The 23,789-nt window shown below is 40.1% G+C and overlaps 1 protein-coding gene across 1 annotated transcript in view; it reads left to right on the top strand.

Annotated features, from left to right (window-relative positions):
• galnt18b (UDP-N-acetyl-alpha-D-galactosamine:polypeptide N-acetylgalactosaminyltransferase 18b) overlaps window positions 1-13,323 on the top strand; it is a 108,578-nt gene extending 95,255 nt beyond the window's left edge. The window contains exons 10-11 of the mRNA XM_059538074.1: window positions 3,917-4,081; window positions 12,152-13,323. Of these exons, the coding sequence (XP_059394057.1) occupies window positions 3,917-4,081; window positions 12,152-12,298 (312 nt within the window). The 3' untranslated portion in view covers window positions 12,299-13,323. The remainder of the gene's footprint in view (window positions 1-3,916; window positions 4,082-12,151) is intronic.
• Window positions 13,324-23,789: the final 10,466 nt, after the last annotated feature.

Genomic DNA, 23,789 nt, shown 5'->3' with positions numbered 1-23,789 from the left:
TTAAGAAAGTGACATTTTGATTCAATGTTGACTTCACAAGACCTTTTCCTTCTTTATGAGCAGGTTTATTTAAAATCAGCGAATCATCACCTTACCATTAACCTATTTTATTTTTATTTAATTATTTTAACCTTTATATGAATAAAATACACCCTGGGTCTAGTCTAAAAGCCTGGACCTGTATTCATAAAGAATTTTAATGCAAAAAGTAGCTCCTAGTGACAAAATTCTAAGAAAATTCTTAGAAATGTGGGTGTTTACTCTTAAAATTAAAGAAAAAATCCTAGTAAAGAAAAAAGTAATTCAGAAAGCATCTTAACCCTTAAAAGAGGTCTTAAGGTCAAACTTGTTAGGAGCACAGACGAGGACTTTTAAGAGGCTTAAGAGTTTCTTTAGCAGAGGAGAAAATGGCAGAAAGACGAAGAGGCAGAAGAAATGTGTTGCAGACAATGGATGACAGAGTTAATAAGACGCTATAGATTAGATCGTGCAGGGATCATTTTTGTGACTGATCTTATTAGAGACGTGCTAACATCTCCGACACAGCGCATAAATGCCAAAGCGCCAGAAATTAAAGTAATCACTACATTACGATATTTGGCAACTGGGAAAACGCAACAATGCAATAGTGATGATTTGGGTCTGTCACAACCTTCTGTAAGCAGAGTGATCACACAAACAATTACAGCACTTTCAGAACATCTTATTGTGTCGCAGTTCATTTCGTTTCCACTGGACCTTCCCACCTTGCAGGCTCAAAAAACTGCATTTATGAATATAGCAGGCTTATAGGTGCGCACAAGCAGGGGGAATGAACCGTTAATAGTTTGTGCTATACGCTCCCATGTCTGCTTCTTGTGCCTTGCTGTGACACCCGGCCCGAATTTTCCTTTAAGAATGGCCTTGTGTTCATCCACTAACTGGGCTAACAGTAAACACTGTTCCTCTGTCCAGTTTGGGCTTTCTCGTCCTTCTTGGTTTTGATTCCATGTTTGATACATTAAAACCAACATTCAAACCGCCACTTAAATAGGACAGCAATCACTGTAATTGGAAAGAGTGGAACAACGTTTATCATTCTAAGCCAATCAAATACCTTATAGGAAATTAAAAGCATGGTAAATAAAAAAAGGATTTATATACACACATATAATGTGTGTGTGTGTGTGTGTGTGTGTGTGTGTGTGTGTGTGTGTGTGTGTGTGTGTGAAAACAGTCAAATAGGAAAAGAAGATGTAAATGTAAATTCACGCATGTAAATTCAAAGTGAGAATTAGAATAGACCCTATACTTAAAATCACTCGTTTTTTCCTTCTTGGACAACCAACCAATCACAGTCTTCAAAAGATTGTGTCATACATAACAACGGGGTCAACCCCACCTCCTCACTAAGATGAAAGTTTTTGTCTTTTCCTTACTCAGAGTTGCTCTCAGATCGGTCCCGAATCGCTCTTAAGCTAAGACTCCTACGTAAAAGTTTTGAAGCTAAATTAAGAGTTTTCTGAGAGGATTCTTAGAATCTTTATGAATACGGGCCCTGAAGTTTTGTTCTTAACCCAAATATCATCAAGAGAAAGTTTTATATTACAACACTTTGTTAATATTATCTTTTGGAACTAAAGCTTGCCAGATGACTCTCTGAACCTTAAACAAGAGAAAATCCTTCAGGTGAAAAATGCACATGTATTGCAATCCGCTGCTCAGTGTCCTCAACAAACTTGAGGAGTAACAAATGGAGCGCTCCACATTTTTCTACTGCATTTTCGCTTCAGAGCTTCTGTTATAATGACACATTTGAAGAATTCATTCATGGGTGAAAACTTTTTTATGCATGAGACAACAAGCATTGTTAATTTTGTGACTTAAGCAGCGATTTGCCTCAGCCAGAGTGGCTCTGGAGAGGCGAGCCTGACATGTCTGCCAGATGTTCCTTAGCCCCTTGGCTGGTCCCCTTATGCTCACCTTCTCCCTACACACGTTCAGTCACACAGAAACATGCACTACACACACTAACGGCTTCCAAGTCTCTTCATCCTACATGTCATTGAAGGTTTGAGCTCCTGCAGGCCATCTGGAGTGACTGCCGGTGATTCTTAAGACAGATGCCAATTCTTCCATCACAGGAAATTACATCAACAACACAATTAACAGTGCTTCTTTTTTAATCTTTGACAGGTTTGGCATGCCCTCTGTGACACAATAGTAATTTCCTGTCACATCAAGTCCTGCAACTATCCCATTAGTTGACATTTCATGGCACTTTTAAAGTGAAATGCCCAGTAAGTGGTGCTAAATATTGAGATAAATTATCTCAGAAACAGTTATACGTGACTGCTGTAAGGTTTTTTTTTTTTTTTTTTTTTTTAATGGTAAGATAAAAACACAACTGTACCATTTTAGCTTCTTTTTACAATTATTAGAGGTATTTTGTTAAGAGTCCTGATTCATGTTTCACTGGACTCGTGCACAAGTTCTCCACATCACAAGTGCAATACTATACCAGGTGCGCTACCGAGCAAGTTTACCATAACAGAAGAGCCATACATATACAACTGGTTATGTGATGCAAACATCAAAATTTATTAGTTTACAAACCGTGCATGGCAAAAGTGTTTCGAGGTCATAACATAGTATGGTGCAAACAACTGTGCACAAATAAGTCTTTATTCATTGACAATTTGCCACGTTATTATAATTTGTGCTAAAAGTTGTTGCTGTTTTACTGCCTTTAGTGTTCATTTTGACTGAAAACCACAATGAAATTTATGTATATAGGTATAGGTTTGTAGTTTTCAGCCAAAATGAACACCAAGGCAGTAAACAGTTTTGCAAAAATGTAGGCAGAATCACTTATTTAAAATGCACCTAGCTGAAAAATAGTCTGTTTAATTCTAAGGATCAGACAGAGAGTAGGAGATGGTCATAAGTAATCATATTATGACTTTTTTTGCTGCATAGATCTGGACTAACTTTATAAGTGGACTTATAAATACACTGATAAATATGTATGATATGACCCCTTCAGTACAATGCTAATAAAGTTGTGTTTTCTCTGCAAAAGTTTAGCTAATTTTGACCATCTGTTCTAAAGTGTTAATGCAATGAGGTTCGGTATGAGTGTGTGTAATGCATTATGCAAGCTCTCACTTGTATACCATACAATACATTGCTTGGGCAACAAAGAGAATTATACTAGTATGGCAAAAAAGGTATCCCATCACTTGGAATAGTGGAATAGATTTATTAGCATATCCCCAAACCTTATTCAATGATTAATGAACTTATTGTCAGCAGCCAGATGTGAAATACTGTATATAAAAAATGAACATGTCAAATAAATGCTTTTCAAATTGTGTGAAGTGAGAAAATCTGAATTATTAAAATGCTGTGTACACTTATTAAAGAAAATAAAAACTGACAAAATCTGTAGTGTCCTATAGTAGAGCACATAAAGATGACTCATATATGCAAGGATTTAGTAAAGAATAATAATAGTTAATAATTAGTTAGAATAGTTAATATTTTGCATGTACTGTATTTTTTTATTGTATTAATCTCTTACTTATCTGAGCCATTCTTTATGTGCACTATTATTTTGTGTGCCGCCCTTTTTCCTTTACTTTCAGAGTGCACCAGAATGCTTCATAATTTGTTTGAAAGCACTAAAATGTGCCCTTCATCTTGAGTTGATTTGAAATCACACCTTCAGCTTGTGTGTTTTCATGGTCTGCTGCATGGAGATGTCTCATAACATGAGATATAGACATTTATCGTATTGAACGGTTCAATTGCCTGTCCTTGTCATCTTCCTCAGTGGCTTATAAACGTAAAGTGACTATTGGCTGCCAGACTTGCTCTCTTTCACAAGCTTCCTCTGAAGCCTGGTTTTATTCATGAGTCTGCTCTGTCATTGCAGAATGTATACTACACCAGCACTCAGCAGTTATTCGTGGGCATCTTGAGCCCCACCATTGACGATGATGACAACAAGTGCCTGGTGGATGTGAACGGTCGGCCACGGCTCATTGAGTGCAGCTATGCTGTGGCTAAACGCATGAAGCTCCACTGGCGGTTTACTCAGGTAATACACACATGCTGCACAGCCTGTGCTCACGTATACAACAGGTTACTTACTCCCAAGGTGTTAAGTACTGACACTTTCCTATTTTCAATTTTTATATTTTCATGAAATGAATAATTCATCCCAATTTATTTTATTTTTATTTTTTGCTGAAAATGTATTCACCCTCAGGTCATCCTAGATGTAAATGAGTTTATTTCTTTATCAAAACATATTTGGAGAAAATCAGCATTATATCACTTACTCACCAGTGGATCCTCTGCAGTGAATGGGTGCCGTCAGAATGAGAGTCCAAACAGCTGATAAAAACATCAAAATAATTAATCCACACAACTCCAGTCTATCAATTAACATCTTATGATGTAAAACAAGATGTGAAAACAGTCTTAAACCATTTTAAGCAAATATGTCAGTGATGACATTTGTTTTGATGTGAGAGGACAACCAAGATTTGATTATGTAACTGGAGGTAGCATTATTATAGATTATTATGGACTTGTATTTTGGATTATAGTGATGTTTTTATCAGGACTCTCATACTGACAGCACCCATTCAACTGCAAAGGATGCATTGGAGAGCATGTAAGTTTTCTTCATATCTGTTTTATTTTAAAAAAACAACTCATCTACATCTTGGCTGGCCTGAGGGCGAGTTGAATTTATATTTTCTTTGGGTGAAGTATTCCTTTAATTCCTCACAATATCCTGCTTATAAATCCAAATCTTTGCTGTACAGTATATAGCTGTATGTAATTGAAAAAGTAGTGATACTTTTGGATATCGTTTTCTGTTTTACCTAAGGCTTTATGGGTTGCTGTTTTAAGCTGATGTTTTTGTGCTTCTGCTCCACTGGGGTGTCATGTTTTGTCAGGGACAGTGCAGTGCCTTGAGCGTGGATTGATGTTTAAGAGTGACTGCTGTGATGAAAGCTAATGTTGATAAAGTTCATGTTTTAGTCATCCAACTAAAAAAAAAAAAAACCAAAACACAACACTTCAATAGAGCAGAGCTCCTTGAGAAGACAACATATTAAAATATTAATCACTGCAAACTAATTAATATTGCCGAATCCAAAGTGAAAATTTTATATTGATGCCCTTTGCATTAGCGTAATAAAGGTTTTTCACTGAAAACAAACCTGTGTGAATCTAAAGACGCTACGGGGCATTTCTACATTTTGACATTCAGAGCTCTTTACCCTACTGTGTTTGGTACCTCGGGAGTGAGAATAGTTTGTAATACAAGGTAAAAGACTGTGAATAATACATAAAAGTAAAACAAAAGTTTTCTTTGATTTGATTAGATTAATATTTTCGGAGGAGTATCTGATCATTAGTTCTCTTCCGGACCTCTAATTAGAGCCAGAAAGGTCAGATGGAGTCGTATATTCTTCAACTCCTTTCAAATGTAAAGCTCAACCGCATCATCAGCACTATTATTTCCCCAAATTCTGTGAGTTTGCATGTTCATAAGATTAAATATATCCTTAAAATCATGTTCAAAATAAGTGGCACGTCAAACAAAGGGGCTCTTCTGAGATCCAAAGGACTTTCATATTTAATAATATGATAGATGCTATTTTCAAAACTAAATGTAATTTCTATAGTAACTAGGCCAAATTATTGTGTCATTTTATTTTTTTTTATTATGTGAACTGAAAAATGCTGCATTTGCATGAAAAAAAGATTAATTTAATTTACTATTTTTAAGGTGGTTGCAATCAATTTATTTTAAATAAACACATTTTGTGGAAAGTTTGTCAACTAAATTTGTTTATTTAAATGTAGCTAAAATAAATTAATTGCAACCACTGACCTAAAATGTTTTTAGTAAATTTTAATTCATCTTTTTTTTTTTTTTTGTGAGGTAAGGGTTATTACTGCTGAAACTATATATATATATATATATATATATATATATATATATATATATACACACAAAATCAAAAAAGAAAAGAAAAAATAGAAATATTTTAAGTTGGTATTTTTAAATGACAGCAATATAAGACCTATAATAAAATAATAATAATAATATGACACTGGTAGGAAGGCAACAAGGTACATCCAAATCTGGATCTACCAGAAAAAAAGTATTGCACAAAACAAATATTTGCTCCATTATCTCTAAAGCTCATTTGAATTTGTTCAAGATCATTAGACATGATGTTATGGTGCCTTGGAAGCCTGTTTAAAAGCTGTTTACTTAAGAGGTACTTTCATACAGAGATGCTGTCTGTTTAGTCATTGACTGACAAGGCAGTGAGGCAGCAAGGGAGCTGCCTGAGGTTTCGGACGCGGCCGTCATCTTCCAGTGGAAGGAATACAGTCACGGCTGAGGGGTCCCCTTTAGACATTGCTTTATTCATAATGTAGCAGTCTCTTGTTGCTTTAACATTGTATATTATATTAAACACATTTTGTCATCATACACCATTTATAGAGATTTTGTTTTGCTTTTATTTTTAATATTTATGAAGTTTAACATGTTGAATACGAAAATCATTTCAACTTTTCTATAATTCTACAATCTGTAATTACTCAAGCATAAAAAAAAAATCATTAAAAAAAATACATGGTACATGCATAATACTTTTATGACTAGTCCCATAATGTCCTGAAATGTTCCAGAAAGCTCTAGAAAATTACAGAATATTCCAAAATGTTACAGAAATTTTTAGAATGTTCCCATCCTTGCAAAAATAATTATAGAATTATAGAAGAACCGTAAAAAAGTGAAACCAATTTTTGTCACATTGTGTTATAAAAATTTTATTTTCATCCATTTACAGTAAATTCTGTTATTTCTACTCTTGAAATAATATTTCATTTTATTTTATTCATCATTTATTAAATTTGATGTTGAAAAAGCATGCTCAAATTAGATTTTACTCATTTAAATAATCGTTCAACAATTAGGTTTTACATTTTAGTGTGTTATCTATTTGGTGTGCATATAGATTATATCTGTTTACACTTTTAAAAAGAGTCACTGTGTTTTACAGTTTTAATATAACTAAAAAAAACTATTTTCTTTAATAACCATATGGGGGTGAGGGACTAGAAATAAAACGTCTGATATATTACTTTTAATAATAATAATTTGTATCAGAGCGTCTGTTTATTCGAATTATTTTTGCTCTTTGTAGGACAGATACTCATTGAAATGTGTGTCGGTTACTCTCATTAATTAGTTTCTGTTTTATCGCTTGCCATTTGTAACTTCTTTTTCCAATTATGAAATATCTCTGCTGCCTCCCTAACTGCCTTTTGTGTTTGTGTATAAATCTCACATTAGCTATGGCTGAAGGCAATGCTCCAGTCTAATCTCAGTCTCACACTCACATACACACATAATCACTAAAATAGACAGAATCAATATTGAATGCCCCTGTTGGTTTAATTCTTAGATATGATGTGAGAGAACAAGGCCATTCTCATAGCCAGCTGACCAATTCTTGAAAGTGAATTGATGAGTACTGTATGTTAGAGATCCTTCATGTCAACATCAGCCAACGATGCACAAAAGTTCATGTAATGGGTTGATTTAGTGTTGCCCTTCATATTAACCCTACAGCTGGATGCACACCGTCACGTTAGACTTCTCATTAAAGACTTTGGAAACCTGTAACCTTTAACACACTTCTTATGCATCATTATGAGTGGAACATTTGTGCCCTAGGCAGCTTTAGCAGACATACTAAGACAAGTTAAACAAATTGTTTTGTTCTGATTCTCTTAGTTTCAAACAAAAACCTTGGCTAAGAGTCTTTCTTTCCATGTCATTGAGGTGTCTTTGTTCTCGTTGCATTTGTCAAGACAAAAATGTGTGAGCTTAATTTTTAAAAGCAATAAAGTAACCTTCGGATGTCGAAATAACCCTTAATGATGAAACAACCCTCAGTTCCTCAATATTAGATTTTTTTAAGCTCAAAGTTGAGCAAAATTCTTTGAAATCCATGACTTTCAGAACTTTCAGCTGCTCAACAACCGTCAGCATTATCAATAAACTGATAGCAAGCCATGTTACTTACTATGGTTCGAGGCTTCTTGCCAAGATTTATGAATTATTCTGAGTCATGCAAATTTTTAATCAAAAGTATGGTGACTTTAAAGACTGTCATGTCAGAAGAGTTACACTAAAATTGCTTTTATCTTTGCCTTACAGGTGTTCATTGTGTTTTAAAACAATAATATCATGAATAAAATCATGAACTTCATCTCCAGAGCTGCTTTGATGGTCACTTTATACAAGCTTTTCATCATTTCATTTAAGAAAAACCACTGTCAAATTCAAACTGAATCCCAAAGATCCCAAAGTTCATTTTAACTTTATGAAATTATGAAAGAAATATTGTATCCTATAAGTGTATTTCTCTAAGTAATGATAATTGTATTAGGTTTAAGAGATATCATACAGCCAATATATTATATTATGATATATTATAATCAAAGTTTCAGTTTATACAGCTCATTACATTTTACAAGATTGATTAAATTTTTTAAGTTTTCATTAATTTAATTAGACAGTGTTTTTAAAGAAATTTTTTTATGAAATCATAAAACACAGAATCCAGGAAAAGAAAATGGAAATCACAGAATTTTGGGGAAAATAAATTTCGTAGATGTCTAACTCTGTGCAGTAGGGTTGCCATGATACTATAAATATATCTTAGTATACTGTACTGACTGAAGTATCAAGATCCCTTATGTTAATTTGTTAATTCTTAATTCAAATATACAAAATGAACCAATTTTCCATATTTACAGACTATTTTCTTTTCTAAAACAAGCAAGTCTTAATGAATCATTTATTCAAACAATTAGTTCAAAACAACAGATTTATTTAGGAATTAAGCAATTGACTGTTTTTTAAAGAATGTCTCAGTAAATAATTGATTCGCCTGATTTGTTCAAAAACAGATTCATTCAGAAATTAAACAAACCACCACTGTGTGTTGCTCAGAGTAGCGCTACATTGGCAAAATATAGTGAAAGCATCGTTATTAACAGTGCTTTGTCTAAAATGTCATTTAATATCAACTTTTTGTTCAATTAACAGCTGTATAAAATCTGCAATTGTGTCGATATTACGAAGAACAGCACTCTAGATATTGCTGAACTATCATGTTATAAATAAAAAAACAAACTCATGCAGGAGCTTTTTTGCCCCCATGTCTTCAAATTTCCAACTCTGAAGGACAGTATATTAAAACACATAATTCAATGTTAAAATCACATTTAAAGATCATTATTTGATATCATTAATGAGAACCAAATGCAAATGCTGTTATGTTGATGAACGCATTGCATCGTCATCACAAATTGGTTCTATAATCTAACCCTTACACCTGTTCTAGAAGTGGTCAGTTGAGCAAAGGATAAACTGAAACAGAATACATTTTTATTTAAAAGATTTTATTGTAAAACTTTTCAGTCCCTTTCTCCTGACAAACTGCAAAGCAAACAAAGACCTGCAATATCTCACTGCAAAATGAAACACTCAGTACCATATAAGTCATGAATTCTTGTATTACACAGGGCACAGTGGAAAGGTTGCTGCACTCAAATAGACTCTCTAGTAACGATTTTAAAGACATGCCTGTTCAAATGAACTCTTTCAATTGTGTACTGTCGCATATACAGTATAACATACAGTAGTACTGTAGTACATAGTACATTTAGTTTAAAGTACTTAACATTGCTACAACTACATAAACTGCATCTAAAACTGATTATAAAATCTATATAGACGTCAAAAAATGAAAATAAATAAATAGAATAACTCAAATTTAAAATGTTAACAATAACTGTAGTAGTATTAAGGATACTAAAATAACACTGGTTGGAGTGTCACAGTGTTTACACTCTTAGGAAGTCAACACCAGATCCAGCTGTATCTGCAGCATGGACACTATTGACCTGTTAAACTGTAATGCTTGTAGCTGTATGTACTGCTGTTCTAGATAGGCTTCAGATAAACCCTTCATAAAGAATCTGTTAGAGAACGTAAAACCTCTATCTGAAGACCTCCTGACCACAGCTGTGTGGGACTTCTTGAGCACCTTTCAAAGAGCGAGAAGGAGTCTGCGGTACTGAGACCAAATAAACCCAGGTCTTTAGGCCACAGGCGTTCTCTTCTGTGAAAAGCAGGCTAAAATGTACGCTGGCAGTGAAAAACTCAGCCACCCTATCTCAGTCCTGCAGTCCCATCCTCCCCGGCTTGAGATCAGTGCGGATGCTTCCCTCTAGCTCTTAGCCTGCTCTCTCATGTCTAAGCCTGCAGCGCTGCTGTTCCCTCGCAGATACACCAGCTGTGACTCTATCTAGCCCCTTTCAGAGGGAAGATGAAAGATGAAAGATGAATTAAGTCTCTAAAGTTTTGAATGTTTTGACCCAAACTCTCCACCTCCTCATGTTATTTTCTTTATGGGCCTCAAAAAAGTTATTATTATTATTACTTCCAAAACAACATCATTTTTTAATTATCAGTGTAATGCAATTTTTACAATTATTTTAACTTTTTACATTTCTAAATATATCTATACTATATGTATAAAATACAATTAGAAAACATTGTGCATTAGAAAATGAATGCAATTAATCATGCCTCTGATACATGTATTGGCTGACATTCAACCAGTTAATGCTAAACTTTTTTTTTTTCATGTTTCATAAAGTAGTACCACACTAGGGATGGGACGGTATGAAAATTTTATATCACGATTATAGTGACTAAAATTATCACGATTATCAATATTATCACGGTTTTGTTGAAACGAGATGAAAGTGTTCAAAAATAGTTGATGCTCACACTGAAAACATTTCAGCAAGTTTTATATTTAATAATCAACAAACAACTAATAAAACAAGCAACTCTATGCACTTAATTTAAAGAAAGATTAAATTCTGTGGCATTTCCTTCCTTACAATGAAAAGTGTAGAAGCATAGAAAAGTCACTGACTTTCGCCATTCCTTCTCGAAAAAAAACAAAAAAAACATTGTGCGCTGCGCTTGCGTCAGACTGTTGCTGGCTGGACATGATTTAATAGTGAGTTATTAAAACCGCGATAATCAAACACGGTTTTAATGATAATTCATTTTTAAACGATATTACTAACCTTCAGCACATTTTATCACGGTTATCAATAAAACCGGTTATCGTCCCATCCCTATACCACACACACATTTTTGTATGATGAAATGAATACTAATAATTTGCATAATTAGTGTACAGTGTCAGCAGCGTCTAAAAAGCATATTATTAATTTACAACTTTAGAGATGTGCAAATGTCATAAAACCTTTCAAGTTCATAGAATTGATGGAACTAATAGGCTGATTTTATTGAATTTATTTAATGACAAATATGTTCAACGTCAACACATTATTATTTCAATGTGACTAATTTAAAATATAAAGGATTTGTAATGATTTCTTAAGATCTGTCAATAATTTTAATAGTTCATCCAAAAAAGAAAATTTGCTGAACATTTACTCATCGGTGTTTTTGTTTTGTTTTTTCTTCATCAGAATAGATTTGGAGAAATTTAGCCTTACATCAGTTGTTTATTTCGAACACACAGCTTTTTGCATCGCACAATATTAATTGATGGATTGGAGTTGTGTGGATTAGTTGTGAATCATTGTGATGTTTTTATCAGCTGTTTGCACTCTCATTCTTACGGCACCCATTCACTATAGAGGATCCATTGGTGAGTGACATAATGATAAATTTCTCCAAAGAAACAATCTCCTCTACATATTGAATGTACTGAGGATGAGTACATTTTCATCTTATTTTCATTTTTGGGTGAACTATTCCTTTAAGTGCTATATTTCCGTTTCAATCCAAACATACAAAATTTATTTGTATGTTATGTATGAATACCTATATTTTCTTAGGAGATATGGCTGTGATTCGATTTTTCTGAACATAAAGTGTGAAAGGTTTCGCACATTGAAAGGGAATTTTGTGGGATGATGGATGAAGCCCTGACAGCTCCATCTATACAGGATCATGCCTGGGGATTCTGTAATGAAATATATCTATTTTCTTTTCTCCTTTCTTCAGGGAGGCTCCATCCAGAATACAAAGTCAAAGCGATGTCTTGAACTCCTGGAGAACAATGACAATGAGTTCGGATATCAGCTGACGCTCCAAAAATGCACTGGCCAGAACTGGACCATCACCAATATGTTTCCTGGTAGCAACCTATGATGGTACCATCGAGACTGAGGGAGGACTGCATTGACAAATGATGACAAGCTTAAGCACCTGGATGTCTCTATTTGACTTTGACATCATATGATAAATGTTAAACATTTTTCTTAGCTGCTGTACTTGTGCATACTGATAAGCCACATTTGGCAGATATTGCATTGTGTATTATAAGGTTCTACACTGTACTGAGATTTATTTTGTGCAAGGTATACTTGGTTTTGTCTTGACTTGAAGGTTGTACCTGCTCCAATGCACACACTGAAGCCATAATTGCTACTATGTAGCAAAGCTTTGGCAACGTTCTTGCTGTATTTCTTTCTAGTGTCTCAGGTTTGTAGGTTGAGATTATTTTGAAATAACTCTGTACATTTTTGGGACATGTCAATATATTGGAACTTATCTAGATACAATCAACTGTTTTCTATCTACATGTATGGTAAATATTCTCAGTATTTATAATTAATGGCAGTAAAAAACAAATGCGAAGACGATTTGTGAGTTTTGCTGATCTACATTTTTCTGCACAAGACCTTGTACCATCATTCCTGTAAACAGAGAGAGCTGTAGTTGTAATGACAGATTTGGTAATTCCTCGCCATGTAAGTGGTTTGGTTGAACAGATGTGCTCTCTCTAGAGTACATCTCAGTGTTCGTTCCTTTAGATGCATGGCACGCACTTGCTTTGTTCGCCAAAATAATCCATGAAGATCACAGTGAATTTTATTGCAGGGGGTTTAAACTGGTGGATCTATGCAAGTCAAAAATGCAATAGGTTACAGGTCTGTTCAGGACATCAGAGGAAACACTGCAGAGTACAATAATTATAACAAACCATATAAACACAATATCAAAATATGAGATGTGTGCCCAATCAAATTTGCCCTCACTTTAATTTGGGGAACAAATCTCACTATGGACTATTTCTACAACTTTTGCCTCTATAAATTAATAATTTGCTGCTTATTAATAGTAAGGTAGATGGTAATTGATCAAGTAATGTGGCTCTGACTGCATTAAAAACAGGTATAATCAAGGTTTGTGTCATTCACAATGTGTTTTGTGTGGTGCATTGCTCGCTTGATTAATATTAGATATCTAAGTATTTATTTTATTTAAAATTGTTTCTCTTATTTAAAGTTAAATCAATATTATTACATTTATTTGAGTTGAATGTTTTAAACTAAAAGAAAATGTCTGCACACTTAAATTATTTTATTACAACCAAGAGCAGAAATTGTGCCTGAAGAAGAGCTAACTGGTTGAAATGTTGCGCTTTGTTGTAATACAAATTTCTGAAGCTCTAATTTGGTCCAAAATTCATATTGTTCTTAATTATTAAAACAATATTTGAGCTATGATTTGAATCTCATTTTGCTGCTTCTTGTATATGAAAGCTAGCAGAATGAAAGCATGAAATCACACTGAAACAGCAGCGCTCGTGTTTGGTATGGTGTGCAGAAATGTGCAAGCAGTGCCTTTCATGTTCTAACAAACAGAACAGAGGAAGAACAGAAGTCTGTCTTTATAGACGGTCACACTACATAGGTAAAGTACCAAACTTTAACCTTATGTATCTGACCCGTAAATGAACCCAGTGGAGTCAGATCTCTGTGGTCCAGTTTAGTGTCTTAGTCCACAGTCCACTTCATCTTAATCATTTACAGTAATTATATGTGGAACTAAATTAATTGAATATTATGTAATTGCAATATAAAACTGATAATAATAATATAGGCATGTACATGAAAACGTACTCGGTTACTAACGTAACCTCGGTTCCCTGAGATGAGGGAACGAGTACTGCGTAAGCTAGCTTACGCTATGGGAAAAGGTCCCCTTTTCTCGAGAATATGAAGCCAAAAATTATCCTTAATTTTTAAATAATGTAAAACGCAGTGCTGCAGCACAGCAGACCTAAGCGAAGCGGCTCGCGCGCTTATTGGCTGTGCTGTGGCAACTGCAGCAACCTATGGTGAGGCGGCGGAGAGGAACGAACCAATGGGGGCGCTTCGCGCCCATTGGACGTCAGAGCGCGCCAAAATAGGCGTGGCTGGAACTATATAAGCCACCGCTTCGCCATAGGGATCAGGTTTTAAATCGACTGAAGCGATCACCCGGTCCGAGCACATAGCACGGCAGGTTACGCAGTACTCGTTCCCTCATCTCAGGGAACCGAGGTTACGTTAGTAACCGAGTACGTTCCCTTTCGAGAGTACTCTCGTACTGCGTAAGCTAGCTTACGCTATGGGAACACAATGTAAAACGCCGTGCGTGCTCGGGAACTTCGACCTGTCACAGCCCGAGGCGAGAGCCCGGGGCTTTATAGCAGGAGAAATCCCAGTCCCAACAGCCAACCTTAGTGAGCTTTATATAGGGAACGAAAAAAGGGGGACGTGATAAGGCTTAGCACGTCTATATAGAAAGTACCCTGGCCTGCAGGGCAGGGACTTGCAGATTATAGAATCTAATAAATGTGGACGGAGAGGCCCAGCCTGCCGCCGCACAGATATCATCCAGTGGTATCCCGCAGTACCACGCCCATGACGAGGCCATACCTCGGGTGGAATGGGCTCTGATGCCGAACGGGCAGTGAAGGCCTTTAGATTTGTAAGCCAGCGAGATAGTGTCTACTATCCATCGCGATAGGCTCTGCTTCGTGGTGGCGAGACCTCGGGTGCGCCCACCAAAGCATATGAAGAGCTGGTCCGACCTCCTGAATGAGGCGGAGCGCGCAATATAGGTTTTGAGAGCCCTGACGGGGCAGATGAAGCTCGCGTTGCTTTCGTCGCTTTGCGAGGAAAGGGCTGACAGCGAGATGACCTGTGCTCTGAACGGTGTTGAGAGCACCTTGGGGACATAGCCGTGTCTTGGTCTGAGAATGACTCTGGAGTCATTAGGCCCAAACTCGAGACAGTCAGCGCTTACAGATAGCGCATGTAAATCCCCCACTCGCTTGACTGAGGCCAGAGCCAGTAGAAAAGCGGTTTTGAACGAAAGAAGCTTCATATCGACAGACTGAAGCGGTTCAAAAGGGGGGCCCTTTAAGGCCTCTAGGACCGCAGACAGGTCCCAGGAAGGGATTGAAGGGGGTCGGGGAGGGTTCATCCGACGAGCTCCCTTAAGGAAACGAATGACCAGTTTGTTTTTTCCCAGTGATAGGCCGGCCACCAGAGCATGAGAAGCTGCAATGGCTGCCACATACACTTTGAGCGTAGACGGGGATCTGCCCGCATCTAAACGCTCCTGTAGGAAGGAGAGTATCTCCGTCACGTCACATAAGTGAGGGTCTAGGTTCCGTGTCCCGCACCAGGTGGAGAACACTGACCATTTCTGCGCGTAAAGGCGCCTGGTTGAGGGCGCTCTGGCTTCCGTAATGGTCTTTAACACTCCCTCAGGGAGGTTCCCGGGTACCCGTTGAGGGGCCATACATGAAGGGCCCAAAGTTCGGGGTGGGGATGCCAGAGCGCGCCCTTCAGCTGCGTGAGGAGATCTTTCCGCAGCGGTATTGGCCATGGGGCTGTACTGGACAGCTGCATCAGCTCGGAGAACCAAGGTTGGGTCGTCCAGAGTGGGGCTACTAGCAGCATAGCACATCTGCTCTTCCTGACCCGATCGATGACCTGCGGTAGCATCGCGACCGGTGGGAAGGCATAAAGCGGGCGTCTGGGCCAATCGAGGGCCAGCGCGTCCCTGCTCTTTGAAAAATATATTGGGCAATGAGCGTTGTCTTCTGAGGCGAAGAGGTCGACCTCTGCCCTGCCGAAGATGCTCCACATCAACTGAACCGTTTGTGGGTGAAGAGACCACTCCCCAGGGGGAACATTCGCCCTGGAAAGCATGTCCGGGCCCCGGTTCAGGATGCCAGGTACATGCGCTGCCTTTAGCGAGCGCAGATTGTAATGTGCCCATGTCAGAAGACGTTCGGTCAGGGTGTGCAAGGTTTTTGACCTGACACCACCCTGGCGATTTATGTAGGCCACCACTGACATGCTGTCTGATCTGACCAGAACGTGGTGGCCCTTTAAAAATGGGAGGAAAGCTTTCAGGGATAGTTCGACTGCTATCATCTCCAGACAGTTTATGTGTAACAGTCGCTCCGGGCTCGACCAGAGGCCGGAGGCAGACCTGCCCTCGTACAGGGCGCCCCAACCGAGGTTGGATGCATCTGTCGAGACTACTTTCCATTTCGAGACAGCGCCCGTGCTTACGCCTAACTGATACCAGTTGGCTATTTTCCAAGGGGCCAGAGCTGTGATGCAGCCGTGGGTCACCTTGATGCGCGCGCGGCCGGGAATCCAGGCGCGCGCTGGAACACGGTCTCTCAGCCAGCGTTGTAGTGGGCGCATGCGCAGCAGGCCCAGTTTGAGAACCGCAGAGGCTGATGCCATCAGACCTAGCATTTCTTGAAATCGTTTGAGCGGGTAAAGAGACCCGGCTTTGAACGACACGGCTAGATGCTGAATAGTGAGAGCGCGCTGTGACGTCAGACGCGCTGTAAACGTCACAGAGTCTATGTCTATCCCCAAAAAGGAAATCCTCTGGCTGGGAGACAGAGCGCTCTTGACAGTGTTGATCGTGAGACCCAGGCATTCTAAATGGCTGAGGATCCAGGATCTGTGTGTCGTCAGTAGTTCCTCGGAATGGGCTAAAACTAGCCAGTCGTCGAGGTAGTTCAATACTCGCACTCCCCGCATTCTCAGGGGTGCGAGAGCGGCATCCATGCACCGTGTAAATGTACGGGGCGCTACGGAGAGGCCGAATGGAAGAACCATGTACTGATAAGTCTGCCCCTCGAAGGCGAATCTCAAGAATGGCCTGTGATGAGGTGCTATTTGAATGTGAAAGTAAGCGTCTTTCAGATCCACTGAGAAAAACCAATCCCTCGGGCGAATTTGCGCGAGTATTTGTTTGGTAGTTAACATTTTGAACGATCGTGCCATAAGCGCTTTGTTCAAACGTCTGAGATCTAGGATGGGTCTGAGACCGCCATCCTTTTTTGGTACGAGGAAGTAGCGGCTGTAAAAGCCTGACTCGCGCTGCGCAGGGGGGACAGTTTCTATCGCCCCTTTTGCAAGAAGGTTTATCAGTTTGGCGCGAAGGACGTGTGTCATTTCGCTTTTCACTTTTGTTTCGACCACGGCGCGAAAGCGCGGCGGTCTGCGAGCGAACTGGAGCGAGTAACCTCGTTTTATTATATTCAAAACCCAATTTGATATGCCGGGGATGGCCTGCCATGCAGCGGCTCGTGCGGCTATGGGTTGAATGTGCTTCGGGCACTGGCCGCCTGTTATGAGGGGACCAGTAGCTCGAGTATGCTGTGCTTGGGACACTGTGGTGACAGCGCTTATTTGTAGGGTTGCGCACTGAGAAGTGGGCACGCACGCTACATTTAGAGCACCTCCGGTGCGAGCGGGAAGGTGGGCATGAAAGGGGACCCGAGTGTGTTTTTGTGACACTTGGGGGAGTGTGTATACATGTAGGGGTGCGTACTGTGTAGTGGGCACACTGCCTACATAGAAAAAGCTCTTTTTGTGCTTTATTGAGGTCGCCGTGAAAACAGCGTTTGTGTGCAGGCGTGCGTGCATTGTAACAGGCTCGTTTACTGCAGTATAGACATCTCCAACCGCCTTTAGTGAGGGGATTGGGGGAAGTATGTGAGGTTTCTTGTGTGGTGGTCCGGCCGCAGCGGGACTTAACCACGGTCTTTTCAGCACGAAGGTCAGGAGGGCTTCGGAGGCTCGGGGTTCAGCACAATCCTGGGCCGAGGTCCCCGTCTCTCTGGCGGTTTGCGGCTCGTAGAGCGAGAGCGGTGCTGGGTTTTGGTCGCTGGGCGAGACTGTAAGTCTGGCTGCGATGGCTTCGAGGTCTGAGGGGGCGGCGCATTTCTACGGCGTCCCACAGCAGAGCTAGAGCGTTTTGGCAGGAAGTGTCTCATTGCTTGTGACGTCTTCTGAGCCTCAGTGAAGCGTTCAGCGAAACCCTTAACCGACTGGCCAAAGAGGCCGGAAGGCGAGATAGGAGAGTCAAGAAAGGCGGATTTGTCGGCGTCTTTCATCTCCGTGAGCGTGAGCCAGAGGTGTCGCTCTAAAACAGCGAGGCTTGCCATGCTTCGGCCGATCGCTTGTGCTGTGGTCTTTGTCGCACGCAGGGCTAGATCAGTAGCGCTGCGGAGATCTTTAAAGTCATAGGTATCTGGGGCAGACTCGTCCAGGTTACGGAGAAGTCTGGCCTGAAAAACCTGCAGCACAGCCATGGTGTGTAGAGCCGAAGCAGCTTGACCAGCGGAGGTGTATGCTCGGCCAGCGAGAGCTGAGGTGGTGCGGCACGGTTTGGATGGATGCACAGGCTTCGACCGCCATCCTGCGGCTGAGGGCGGGCAGAGGTGTGCAGCAATTGCCTCCTCGAGAGGGGGGAGGCTCTCGTAACCATGGTCTCGGGCACCGTCGACAGAGGAGAGCGCTGACGAGACAGAAGTTTTCAAGCGTGCGGAGAATGGGGCTTTCCACGACTTCGTGAGTTCATCGTGAACTTCCGGGAAGAAGGGGGCGTTTCTTTGCGGAGGGGCCGAAGGGCGCCCCTGCAAGAACCATTCGTCCAGCCTGCTTTTAGCGGGCTCGTCTGGAGGAGACCAGTCGAGCTGAAGGTCGCTGACAGCCCTTGTAAGCACGCGAGTAAGCTCCGCGTCGATATCAGCGCGTTGTCCGGTGCAGCTGGGGGCTGTAGAGGGGGGGGGGGTCCGCAATGGAGCCCGACCATTCCTCACTACTGGACGCGGCGAGAGAAAGGCTGTCGTGTCTGTCCTCTTCCGCCTCAGGCGCTCCGAAGGAGAAGGGGGCGCTGGTGAGCAGAGACTGGCGCTGCTCGTCCACGAAGAGGACAGGCGAAGGAGAGAGAGCGGGCGAGGCACGAAAGGAGTGTTCCGGCGTGAGCTCGAGTGTAGCAATGTGCTCAGGCATTCTCTGATCGCGGCGTTTCTTACGCGGCACTTGAGAGAGAAGAGGCGGAGCGGGTGGAGCATCGTGGCTGGTTTGAGCTAATCGAGCCCGCAGGGTCGATATAGCCATGTTGTCACACTCAGGGCAGCCGCCCTTGGAGAGTGCGTTCTCAGCATGCTCGCGGCCCAGGCAGGAGACACAGAGGATGTGGCGGTCCTCGCTGGGCAGAGAGCCTCGGCAGGAAGCGCAGGCCCGAGGCATTTGAAACAACGCCTCGAATTTTGGAGAAAAAAAGTGTGATGCAGCGGCAAACACACTAGCTTATAAAGGATATAGTCACGCCGGATGGCGCAGCAGGAAGCGAGTGCTGAAGGCGGCGTCGAGATGAAGCACGAGCCGACGTCCTCAGATCTGCGTTGCAGTGCTATCCCGCTGAGAGGCTTTTCGACGGCATGTAGAGGCTTCTCCAGAGAAGACAGCGAAGTGCAGGTGAGATCGCTGCAGGTGAGATCGCTGAAGGAGATGAAATCTGATCCCTATGGCGAAGCGGTGGCTTATATAGTTCCAGCCACGCCTATTTTGGCGCGCTCTGACGTCCAATGGGCGCGAAGCGCCCCCATTGGTTCGTTCCTCTCCGCCGCCTCACCATAGGTTGCTGCAGTTGCCACAGCACAGCCAATAAGCGCGCGAGCCGCTTCGCTTAGGTCTGCTGTGCTGCAGCACTGCGTTTTACATTATTTAAAAATTAAGGATAATTTTTGGCTTCATATTCTCGAGAAAAGGGGACCTTTTCCCATAGCGTAAGCTAGCTTACGCAGTACGAGAGTACTCTCGAAAGGGAACTGTGGTGCTTAACATGACTAACTAAGTTTCTAAGGTATTGCTAGCCAGTTGCAGTTGGTCTAGGAAGTTTCCACCCAGGTGAACAATGTACACCTGATTGCTTAAAAAAAGTCATATCAGTATTCTATTCATTGTACAATTTAATTAATGGGTGTACGACAAATGGTGCAGGACAAGGTAGATGCCATAATTTGTACTGAAGAAGAGGCAACATGTGTGATGATAATAATGATAATGCTTTGCATCAGAAGCATCATTCAAAATAATGAATATAATACAGCAGTATTGTATGTTTGGTCACACTTTATTGTGGGGACCAATTTCCACTATTAACTACAAATGCCGCAATAAACGTCTATTCTGCTGATTATTAATAGTTAGTTAGTAATGTAGTTGTGAAGTTTAGGGATGGGGTAGAATTAAGGGATCTAAAATATGACCAGGCAGAATAAGGCATTAATTTGTGTTTTATACTTTTCTAATAAACAGCCAACATGCTAGTAATATGCATGTTAATAAGAAACTAGTTAATAGTGAGAATTGGCCACTAAACTAATGAGTTACTGTATTTTTCCTCCATAATTTTTAATCTGAACACAACAGGAATTCGAGTTATTATTCATTGAAAATCTCACCTTCTGCTGTAGGTCTCAAATCTAATTTGCAGTTTTACATATTCAGAACTGGCACATCATGGTTAGTCACGATAAAACAACATGGCTTTGGAATCACTGATATCAAACCTGGCATGATGAGTTTTGATGCATCATATCTGAATATGAATGCAAACCCTTCTGGTGTTTATTATGGTGTTTTTGGAGCACCTGATCACTGTATGCTTTGTATGGAAAGAGCCAGCTTTCCAAGGATAAAAGAAAGTTAAATGATTTAAAGTCATGTCAGATACCATACAGAAATTTCATTCTTAGATGAATGATCCCTTTTAAAGACTCCATTGATACTGTTGCTACATGTGTGGTGGTAAACAGCTTTGCTGTTCACGTGTCAAAGATTTTATTCTCAAAAGATGTCCGGATCCTCCCCGTAGTGGGAGTTGTGTGCATCGATAGATGTTTTCTTTAAACTGTTTCCCACTCTCTCTCTCTCTCTGGTGTGTATCAAGGGAAGAGACGAGTGGCACTTTCTGTTCTCAACTTGCCAGTCCTCATTAGCATCTACAGTCCTGCTGGGCCAGAGGGATGTTTGCCATTAAATATACATGCACATCCACTTCTACCACCCTCACAATGCCACACAAGTCTGGGAAATATTTGCATTTGCAACGATCTTATGCATGTAGTAAAAATACAACTCAAAAGGTTTACAACTTAACAGTGCATAGCAAATCATAGACAAAACCACACACGCCGCTTCAAGAACGTCAGCTGATACCTATTCATGCACCCATATCAGTCCTAAGATTCTCTAAAAAAATATGATCTTTACTTTCATTTTAAACATAGTGTAGCAAAGCACAAAGTCAACACATCTCTCTTATCTTATGGTTTAATAGGAGTCACTCAGATCAATATTCCATTCAGACGCTCAGTTGGCAGTGTCCTGGCTCAAAGTGTCCTTCTCCCATCCAAACATGATCAAAGCCAAAGCTTTTTTGGTTTTCAAAAAAGCAATGACATTACATCAGCCCACTCAAGCAAAACCACTGTTGAGGAACTGTTACTTATTTTAGCACTGCACTGCAGAACTAGTTCTGAAATTCTATCATATCATTACTCAAAGCACTGAACTCTACTGAGTGAAACTTTGCTCTCAAAGCTCAAAGTTAAAGCGATTTCAGCTTTGACCTTGCTTGTTGATGACCTTTTTGAGGCAAAAACTAGTTACTATTTAAAGGGTTAGTTCATCGAAAAATCAAAAATTATGTCATTAATAACTCACCGTCATGTTGTTCCAAACCCGTAAGACCTCCGTTCATCTTTGGAACACAGTTTAAGATATTTTAGATTTAGTCCGAGAGCTCTCCGTCCCTCCATTGAAGCTGTGTGTACAGTATACTGTCCATGTCCAGAAAGGTAAGAAAAACATCATCAAAGTAGTCCATGTGACATCAGAGGGTCAGTTAGAATTTGTTGAAGCATCGAAAATACATTTTGGTCCAAAAATAGCAAAAACTATGACTTTATTCATCATTTTCTTCTCTTCTGGGTCTGTTGTGAGAGAGTTCAAAACACAACAGTTTGTCATATCCGTTTCGTGAACGAATCATTCGATGTAACCGGATCTTCTTGAACCAGTTCACCAATTCGAACTGAATAGTTTAAAACGGTTTGCGTCTCCAATACGCATTAATCCACAAATGACTTAAGCTGTTAACTTTTTTAATGTGGCTGACACTCCCTCTGAGTTCAACCAATATCCCGGAGTAATTCATTTACTCAAACAGTACACTGACTGAACTGCTGTGAAGAGAGAACTGAAGATGAACACGGAGCCGAGCCAGATAATGACTCGTTCTCGAGTCAAAACTGCTGTGTTTTGAACTATCTCACAACAGACACAGAAGAGAAGACTGATGAATAAAGTCGTAGTTTTTGCTATTTTTGGACCAAAATGTATTTTCGATGCTTCAGAAAAGTCTAACTGACCCTCTGATGTCACATGGACTACTTTGAAGATGTTTTTCTTACCTTTCTGGACATGGACAGTAGACCGTACACACAGTTTCAATGGAGGGACAGAGAGCTCTCGGACTAAATCTAAAATATCTTAAAACTTTTTTTTTTTAGTTTATTTTGGTTGTAAAATTAACTATTCAGCCCTGTAAAAGGATCCTTCTGCTGTGTTTTATACAACACTTTTCATGTGCAGGTCAAATCGGCATATGAATTTGTTGACAAGTATGTTTATGCCCTGACGCAAATCATGAACTCAGTAGAGGAGTCGAGGAAAGATGAACCATATCTGTGAATTTTCTAAATGTAGACTTTGTGTGTTGCATTTGTGTGTGGGTCACGGTCTATGGATATTATTAAGTATTTATATTTTGAACTCATGGGAGGTCCAGTATACTTACGTTTCTCAGAGGTTGTGTGGGTTTTGCTTGAAGGATTCATGTGCTGCTGGCTTCTCGTTTCTGCAGAGGGAAACAGATGCAATAAACTGGATGAAGTGCTGTTGTTCCTCCCCTGCGAGTAGATGACAGTTTTCCGCCCTTGCCCATATCTATTATTCAGGTATCTCTCTTTGGGGATGGGGCCATTGAAAACGTGTCCTAATCTAACACATATACCTACATACATAGCAGCTCTGTTCCTGATTCAGCAGGAGTAAAAAAAAAAAGAAACCTGACCAGGTATTCCTGGCACAAAAGTAAGTGCAATATGACAATGGGGAATAGGAGGGCTCAGGTTAGCATATGAAGAAAATCAAGGTATAATCTGAGCTGAGAATGGACATGATTCCTAGTGGAATCCAAAGCTGTGGGGGCAGAACAGAGGCTCTCTTTGTTTTCCATTCGGCAGGTATGTTACAGGTGCTGATGGGGGAAGGAGGGTGTTTTGTAGAGCAGTCAGACTCCAGCCCTAAGCATTTAAAAATATGCTCGGCAGAATGCATCGCAATTACTGCAGTGTTGACAGCTTTTTATACAGCTTATTATACAGTATATTATAAGTATTATTTACAACTGTGAAGATCCAAAATGTAAACTATGAACTTAATTCTACATGAGGAACTAAGCATGAGCAATG

This window comes from Carassius carassius, chromosome 3 (assembly GCF_963082965.1).
Source record: "Carassius carassius chromosome 3, fCarCar2.1, whole genome shotgun sequence".
In the NCBI taxonomy this organism is placed as follows: Eukaryota; Metazoa; Chordata; class Actinopteri; order Cypriniformes; family Cyprinidae; genus Carassius; species Carassius carassius.
The sequence above is the reverse complement of the archived record's forward strand: the minus strand, read 5'-3'. Positions and strand labels throughout refer to the sequence as shown.